The sequence below is a fragment of the Diadema antillarum genome, unplaced genomic scaffold (assembly GCF_040938485.1).
Source record: "Diadema antillarum isolate AM-2024a unplaced genomic scaffold, OU_Dant_1.0 seq00000081_RagTag, whole genome shotgun sequence".
Lineage (NCBI taxonomy): Eukaryota > Metazoa > Echinodermata > Echinoidea > Diadematoida > Diadematidae > Diadema > Diadema antillarum.
In genome coordinates, this window is record NW_027271174.1 from 703,780 (window position 1) to 713,398 (window position 9,619).

The window sequence follows — 9,619 nt, forward strand, 5'->3', positions numbered from 1 at the left end:
CGTTTACGGCCGTACGAATCATAAGTGGAATGGCTTTGTGTATGACCATCGATGAAATAGGATCTCACCAAGCCATTGCTGACTTTGCCCAATGTCAACGTCCTGTGTCGTCAATTTTCAGATGACTTCAACGACATTTATAGAGAGGGGTTATCGTCAAGGGTTAAAACAAGAAGTAGGTACGGTATTGCATTTTGTCCATATCCACGTACTCCGATACTATGATCTGACGATTACATAATATTGTGTACGACTTAGAGGGTCTGCACCGTATACGTGGTTCAGAGTAGGCCTACTGTTGGCCGGTTGGGTGGGTATAGACCAATATACGAATACAGAGCAATTTACCTAAAGTTGAAATTCGTTCATCGGAAAACGGAGGAGAATATGACATGGTCCTCTGATGAAGGCATGGAACATTTGAAGGTGGGTATAATTAACTTAACAATTGTTATCGAAGAAAAAAACAACAACAAACAGTGTTTCTGCTACTGATCGCAGAGTTTGAGCAATTCAATGCAGCTATGCAGTGGTATGTATAATACTCTAATGTGGTATAATATAAATGATAGAGTATCGAAGTGATAATGTCACCGTTTTTTGTTATAGCTTGATGGGTTGGAACCAGGTGCGAGCATGTTCACAGATATTCGGGCCCGGTGATGTTGTTTAAAACCAGTTTCCATAGCGATGAATTACTATAACATCACATTTTGGTATAACGCTATACAGTGCATATGGATGAGATGGTGGTTCGTGTAGCTGTAATAGTAAACAGTGCCCCATTGTCCTGAATGGGACCTAAAGGTTTGTCAGAATACTTGTGGCACCAGAAAAATTGCGCTGAAGTCCTTTTTTTTTTCTCCTTCTTAACTGATGAAACCCAGAAGTGGCACCAGAAATACAAACTCGGCCCCACTTTTAAAAACGTGGCGCCGGTCGTGTACTGTATGTGCGTGCTTGTGCCTGTGTATGTCGTAAATACAGTAAATAGCAAGTATCTAAATTTTTTGTACAAAGGCTGTGATAACGTAATCCGACAAAAGGACTCAGCATCAAATAATTATATAGTCATTAATAAATGTCTACAAACTTGGAATCGTTCCTATCAGACTGTCAGTCTAAGAGCAGTTTAGAAAAGAGTGGTATATTTTATGAAGTTTTATATTAACTGTAATTATCTGCAGTCCCGCAAGCGCATTTGTATTTTTCACTTAGACTTTCAAATTGTTAAACTGCTGCCAGAGCTCTTCGAATGTTTTATAGAAATGCACCGAAGCTAGCCTGCATATTGACAATGTAATTTTCGTGGTAATACGGATCAGTTTTCTACACTTTGCCTAATTTTCTACGTATACTTAACTTTATTTAGCTCAGCATTTCTTGGGCCTTTCTCGATCCTTCCATGCAGGGTGCCAACCATGGCGTACCTTCGCGGCTTTCTGTGCCTGTTGGGGGCGGGTTCTTTGGCAACGCTGGTTCTTCTTTTCATCAGCCGGACAGGACAGCCGGGAGACTTGCTTCCCGCGCCGGTAATGCAGCCGGGGAAGCCCCGCCAAATTCTGTAAGTTCCTATATCCTTGCATTTTGCCTCCACTAATATAACATTAACCCCTTTTGTGTTATGAGTATCGATTGACACAGGAAACTCTATAGCGTCACACACACTCTTTAACGTCCCTCATGGCACAGGAGGGGTTGAATGACTAATCTTTTTTGAGATTGAAAACGAGGAGTGGTGAATGTTCGTTCAGCTAGCATTTAAAACTGCAGTTTCCAAACATAATAAAGCTTGCAGCTGTTTATGGTGATAGTCTTTTCAATATTCAAACGATTCACTATAAATCGAACCATCAATGATACAAGACTCAATTCTTCAGAAAACGCGAAAAGTTTAAAGAGAAAATTTCACCTCATGAATTAGTAGTTTTGTAACTTTTTAACTCACTTAACATGGATAGTTCATTGAAATTTCACACACATGTATAGCCTGTCTCTCACCGCAATATGTCATCACGTACATTTTTCTTGTAACCTTTATACATTTCTTCAATCAAAATACTTTCTACCGTATTATTCATACATGTTTATTTCAACACTAATGACGTATATAAGAGAAATAGTCACGCCTCTATTAGTCACTTGTAAACATTGGTGATGTAGCACATAATTCATCTAGACTTATAATACTGAAGAATCCATTATTATGGTATCACACAGACGAACTCATAGCAACGCGATGTATGCACGTGTGATGATTACACTTCTTTATTTCACATCACTGCCAGGTAATGCAAACTGTTATGCTTTTGGGACAATAGCTTGAGTAGATTGAAGTATCGCACACACTCTGAATTTGCTTGCATAGATTATCATCAATAAACATTTTGCGAAAATCTATTCGTGACAGTCCTTGAGATACGACTTTGGATATTACTTCCAAGGCGGTTAAAGTTGTTAAAAGAAAGCATGCAAACACTAAGAAGCGTCGGTCGGGTTGCGGCAACACCTTGCTATAGGTCCCATCGGTTTATAAGACATTTAGATGCTTTCGAAATCATATTGTGTACACAGCTAGCACTTGGAGCTATTTGCACAACTCTCCCAAATCAGATGAAAATCTAAATACATAGACTTAAAGGAAACGTACAGATGATTTTCAGACTTTTGCATTTACACATCTTTAAAGTGTGTTTTTTTTTTTTCAGGATACAGAATTTCGGAATTTACAGTGATTGGGATGAGGAATAAGTTAATGAATGTTCTAAAAATTCCCGACAAATCACGATGAACAAGGATGGTGATATGGCAACTTCACATGAGAATGAACTATCGATTTATGGGCGCTCAAGGAACCAGAGCGAAAGAAGAAAGCATGCATAGATTCTTCCCATGTGAACTTGTGAAGCTAGTGGTATTGTTACGTTAATCTAATAACTGGAATATGTGAGCCTCCCATGTCATCATCCTTGTTTAGTGTATTATTTTGATTTTTCAGAGTATTGGTACATCTGCTCAAGGACCACGACAAATTTCACAAATCTATACATGTCGACACTATCGATTAATGCACTACATGAAATTATATAAAATATCTGGAAGGCATCTTTAATTCTTTGAGTTCCAACCAGTATAACACATCCAGTGGTTGTTGCTTCGGGTGCACGTCACGAGTTCCACACCCACGAATCATACTTCCCACGAGTTATACAGCCCATGAGTTTGACACTAAGCAGACAAGGCCCACGAGATCGACACTTAAAGCGACGTGTTGTAATGTCGAACTCGTGAAATGTTTCAACCATGGTTCGAACTCATGAGCTTTATTTGCCTATTTATAATGTCGAACTTATGGACTGTATGACTCGTGACCTGCATGACTCATGGACCTTTATTTTCAATGTCGAACTCGTGGGCTGTATGACTCGTGGGTGTCGGTCTCGTGGGTAAACCCGAGGGTTGCTTCACACTTTATAGCGTGACGAGAATTCGCTCAGTAGTCTCGAATGAACTGAGTATAATAAATCACACGGCCTTCGCTCGTCATAATGTGTTGTCTTGTAATAGAGATTGATTCAGAAACATTCCTTCTGTGAAAGCGACGGATCGTTAGCATAAATACGTACAACTTCACATGAAATCAAAGAATGACTTATTTGCACACGCATGGTAACTGGAGCATGAAATCGAACATGAGTTCACTGCCCCTCGTATTTTTGCGTTGAGTTTGTCAGTTTGAGTTCCATCTTATTGTCCTAAATGTAAACACGATTCGCTCGAAAACGTGCAACATGAGTAGTTCAAATCGGGATTTCAATTTTAGCGGAATGAGATTTCACAGTGACGTCATACCATAATCTCAGGGCCTGCGTCACAGCTCTTCCCATGCCTCTTAGTTTGCGCATGCGCGATGGTTCTGCCTTTACGTTTTGACACCCTAGTTCACACATTATTGTCTCGACAATTTCTTCCGGCTAAGATTGCTTTGTCAGTTTTGCACCCTAGTATGTTGTAAATATTTTGATATCTCACTGTATGCACTACACTGAGCCTGACAATATTCGTGACACACCATGAAGTGTAAATTTCGAGGAGAATAATGAGTCATGCCGTCCTCAGTATAAACTATTTATGCTCTGTATCGTCCGCTTTATGAAACAGATGCACAGAAATAAGGAAGACAACATTTCTCACATGTATCGAATTTTAGATGAATAAGAGGGACTTTGCAAACATCGCAGTTTGTTTTATCTATACAATGTATGACATAAGGTTCACGAAGAAAGAGACAAAGTAAGAGAGAGAGAGAGAGAGAGAGAGAAGACAGAAGAGGGAGATAGAAGTATACTGCAAAATCGTATTCAATAATATCATTAAAAATGAAAGAACGATATTATTCAGAGGGATGGAGGTTCAGGTGTACACTCACACCTGAACCTTCACCCCATGCCTTGTCCACCTTGGACTACTTAACATAACAATGTCGGAATTTCGGAGCAGTGGGTATTTGTTCATGTTCATCGTGTCACTGCCGGCAACTCGGGGCAGGCTGTTGGTAGTGCTGCTGCCCGGAAGCGTGTTTTTTTTAGACGGCGCAGATTGGGGAAACTAAAAATCTATCGGGGACCCTATCCCTAAACCTACCCCTAATCATAATCCTAACCCTAACCATCAAACCCTAACCCTAACCCTAACCCCAACCCTAACCCTAACCCTAACCCTAACCATAACCAAAAACCCTAGCCCAACGTTTTTCCCATAGGTTTAACACGCGCCATGCCCCAATCTGTGCCGTCTTTAAAAAAACGCTGCCCTACCCGGAAAGCAGTAGATGACAGGTTCGAGTCCAACTTGTTCCTTTTTCCGACATGTTTGTCAATTTACAGATCAGCAGTTGCGATCTTAACAAATTTAATTTGTAGAGGGAAATTCACACCTGAATAATATCATTATTGTAAATATATGACCAAGAATAGTTCTTCCTTCATTATGATTCTGCTTATGCCTGTTCCTGCTTATTGTAATTTTTCGATTCTCACTCTCTATTTTTCATTCATGTTTTGGATCTGCAGGCAAATTGATTCTGTAACAAGGCACGTGGAGGCGAATAACGCCTACAGGAGTAAAGAGAAGGGTACAGCTGCTGAGAATGCACACGTGCCTGATCTTTCCGCCCACAACAACCGTTCCAAGGGCTCGGCCGACGTGATTGCGCCCTCTGATTACGGCAATAGTCCAATAAAGATCTCGCAGTCAGATATCTCGTCTGTCGTGAGAAGCGGCGGCGTCAACCTCACCTCGCAGTCAGTGGCGACAAGTGGAGGAGAATCAAATGCAGCTGTTGCCAACGTTGGGGGCTCCCTCCACAGCTGCACAAGCCCCCTGAAAAACCTCGTCTTTCTCAAGACACACAAGACGGGTAGCTCAACAATTCAAAATATTGTATACCGCTACGGTGATAAGCACAATTTGATATTTGCCCTGCCAGCCTACGATGTGTACATGGGGACGCCAAACTTATTCAACGCAAAATATGCCAAGAGGTCGCCCACAGGCAAATACAACATGCTCGCCAATCATGCAAGATACAACAGACCAGGCAAGTATTATTACTACATGTTCATTGTCCAAAATAAAATGACGATGAAACTGCTACTACTTATTCTACTACTGCTACTACTACCACTACTATACTGCTCTACTACTACTACTACTACTACTCTACTACTACTACTACTACTATTACTACTACTACTACTATTACTACTACTACTACTACTCTACTACTACTACTACTACGTACTACTCTACTGCTACTACTACTACTACTACTACCATATACTACTTCTATTGTACTTTTACTTCTGTTACTATTGGTACTAATGCTTCCACTAATGACTAAGATAAAAAGTAATGATATACACTTGTATGTAGCTACAATCACGCTTGGGCTGCAATGAGCTCGGAGAAGTAAAGCGCGACACAGGTCTACAATTCTAGCTATGTATCAAAGTTAGCGGTAAATGCAGCGTTACGGATACGCTCGTACAACCATGAATTGAATATCACTGACACGCTCGTAGAACCAGTCTGTCAAGGAGCTCAATAAACGTTAAAGACGGAGTAACGCTCCCTGGCTCAATTTCATGCTTGGGTACCACCGGACAGGTGTGAGCATACATCAAAAGTGAATGTGCGACAGTTCGATGATTGCTGTGCGAGAAGGTACAACTGGTGGTATAGACGGTTCAAGGCCCAGGGCGCGCGGCAGGCTGACGCTCGGTGGCAGGTCCGCCAGTCGTGACTGGTCGTGCTATTGCATCATCGGGCAGACGTGACTATTCGCACAATGATGATCTCTATCCGGAAAAATTGTTATGCATCCGTTACGCTGCTACGACCTCTCGAATTGCAGTCAGGCGTTTACTACTAATCGTCCCCTTTACCAACCATGTCTTAAGCACTCCTATGCAGGGGCCAACCGGACAGGTGGTGCGCTGATGTTGGTGGCGCCTACAGTTTTGTAAGAGAGAATTTGAAGATCGATGTTTTGCTCTTGAATGTAGTTGAGGGTGTTTCGAAACGTCCACCAAAGACCAGCCGAGATTGTTTATGTTGGTACCTGTCACTCAAATACTATCTTCAATAGTTGTACCAGCCAGTAACATTCTCAGCCGCCCGTATAGCCTGTTTGCTTCCCATAATTTGATCGTGCCCTCAGTATCTTTGCAGAAGTAGTAATACTCGGGAGTTTTCACCACACAACGGGAAGACCGAGAATACGCGGAAGCAATCAGCTGTGATAGTCCCCTTACTCAGACTCCTGTTCCCATATCTAAGCAGTTTCGCTTTCCTGTACCGGACGGAGACGTGGGGACAAGATCGTTGATTGGCTGGCTGGCTGGTTGGCTCACTCCCGCCCAGCATCGGGAGCGAACGCTGTTTTGGCAGAATACCGTCCTCCTTTTTCCGAGGACGAGACATTTCTCGGATGTGCTCATGCACAGAAGCAACTTTTGCACACGGCACGCTCAACTCCCTGCCGCGTCGTGCTTGCGAAAACTCCCTACTGTTGACGGCAGGGGAAACTATAAAAGATATAGGCTATCAGTGGACGGGTAACTGTTTCAAAATTTGAACTCAGCATTGCGATCTTCACCAGGGTTGTCCACCACAGCCTGAAAGCTGGCCTGAAATAATGGGGCTACAGCAAGATACATAAGAAAATAAAGGGCCGATGATCAAAATGCAGCGCAGTATCAAACATCGGTGACATGAATGGGCCAAGCTACCAGAAACATCCATAACATTATCATTGAACTTTTTATTCCAGGATGATCGTATTATACTAGGCCAAATGAGCTGTTTATTTCATCTACTGTTATGATTCTGGCTCCGGCAAGATTTTGTGCCTGCGTGAAACACATTTCAAAAGATTTGATTTTCTGAGTGTGCTAGAGACTTTGATACATTATTAAAGTCGCCCAATAATGAACGATTCTCTGAAGACCTTTCGTATCAATTTATAGGACTTTGGTTTAAATCTGTGGAACTAACTAGCTCCAGAGACTCCAACTCTCCCGCTTTCGACGGGAGATCTCCCACCGAAAGCCCATTTTTTGCAGCATCTCCCATTCTCCCGCTTGAGATCTAATTTCTCCCGCTTGAAATGATTTCTTACTTAATATAATTGTATGTTGAAAAATGAGCCTTAAATAGCGCGAGAGAGCATCTAGAACCCTAGACCGCAAGGGACTTTGCGCTCGTGATGTTCGGCTTCGCGCACATCAGGTTGGAGTCTCCCGTTTGCTAGGGATTTCAGGCGGGAGAATCTCCAGATCAGAAGGTGCTTGGGGTTGGAGTCTCTGTAGCTCCGTTATCATGACATTAACGCTGTGTCATTTCAACCTCACTCACGCATACGTATTTTCCTCCCTGTCATTATTTTTCTTCACAGAAATGTCCAAAGTCATGTACCCAGGAGCGGTCTACATCACCATCCTCCGACACCCTTCCATACAGTACGAAAGCATGTACACGTACTACGGCTTCGACCATCTATTCAAAGTTAGTTTGGCTACATTTGCCAATAATCCGCGGACTTACTACACACGTCACCAGGGACCTCGACCCATGCACAGTGCCCTGAATCCCACCCTGTACGACCTCGGCCTCAGCAAGACCGATCTCGCTCGCGAGGACGTCATCCGCAAGAAGATCGAGACCCTGGATGCCGAGTTCGATCTGGTGCTGATCGCGGAGCACACCTCGGAGTCCCTGATCCTGCTGAAGGACAGCATGTGTTGGGATTTCGAGGATGTGACGCACTTCACGCTCAACGCGCGTACGCAGTCGGAGGTCAAGACGATGTCAGAGAGAACTTCCGGACAGCTGTACAAATGGAACCGCGGGGATGCCCTCCTATACGAGCATTTCAACAGGACTCTGTGGAGGAAGATCGAGGCCTACGGGAGGGAGAGGATGCGGCAGGACGTAAAGACGCTGGAGGCAATGAATCAAGCCCTCATGGGCAAATGTCTTGGTGGGACCAAGACGGAGAAATTCATGAAGACTGTTCTCACCAGGCACGTGTTGAAGGACAGCGCCCTCAACGACGAGCAGTGCATAAAGATGACGCTATCGGCTCCAAAGTATCTCAACAACCTGCGAAAAAAGCAGGCATCGTTACTTGGGAGGTGATGACTGCCTGCGGAGCGACGCTTTTGTTGTGTCTAGACGACCCTGTATTCCAACCATTCAGGGCAGAAACCTTTCGGCTGAAGTATCACCTTGCTTGTTTATTGCTCATCAAAGCCAAGTTATAGAAATCAGACACGAAAACATTTTTCGTTCAGAGGAACTTCATAGTGTCTACTTTCATAAACTGAATGAAGTCTATTCTCGTTTAAGCCTTAATAAATATGTCTTTCTTTCGTCTACCTGGGAAATGTCTTTTTGTATCTTACATTGTGTATTATAAATGTATAAAATCCTGTACGAATATGAAGGAGGATACTTAGGAGTAAGTTTGCTTACAATGCAACCCATTGAGAACGCAGTTAAAGGACAAGTTCACCTTCATAAACATAAGGATTGAGAGAATGTAGCAATATTAGTAGAACACATCATTGAAAGTTTGAGGAAAATTGGACAATCCGTTCAAAAGTTATGAATTTTTGAAGTTTTTGTGCAGTAACCGCTGGATGAGAAGACTACTGCAGTGTGTAAATAACTTAGATGTCACATGCGTACAACAATACAAGGAAAATATAAAGAGAATTTCACAAAATTTCATCTTTTGCAAAAAGTACACATTCCCCCGACTCGTTACCGACAAATGTTATGGGTAATATTATTCCCCCTGCCTTTAGAAAGAGTCAAGTCAAGTGCTCTTTTATTATGCGAAAAAAGTGAAAATATGTTGAATTTTCTTCACATTTTCTTTATACTGTTGTACGCATATGACTCACAAGCTGTAGAAGTCTCCTCATCCAGCGGTTCCAACACAAAAATTTTAAAGATTCATAACTTTTGCATCGATTGTCCAATTTTCCTCAAACTTTCACTGATGTGTTCTACTAATATTGTTGCATTCTCTCAATCCTTATGTTTATGAAGG

The 9,619-nt window shown here is 42.4% G+C and overlaps 1 protein-coding gene across 1 annotated transcript; it reads left to right on the forward strand.

Moving 5' to 3' along the window:
- On the forward strand, positions 1 to 8,700 carry LOC139726210 (galactose-3-O-sulfotransferase 2-like). The gene is made up of 4 exons (XM_071637279.1): positions 1 to 175; positions 1,412 to 1,564; positions 5,073 to 5,599; positions 7,958 to 8,700. The coding sequence occupies exons 2-4, from the start codon at positions 1,422 to 1,424 to the stop codon at positions 8,698 to 8,700; spliced, it is 1,413 nt and encodes a 470-aa protein (XP_071493380.1). The 5' UTR covers positions 1 to 175; positions 1,412 to 1,421.
- Positions 8,701 to 9,619: the final 919 nt, after the last annotated feature.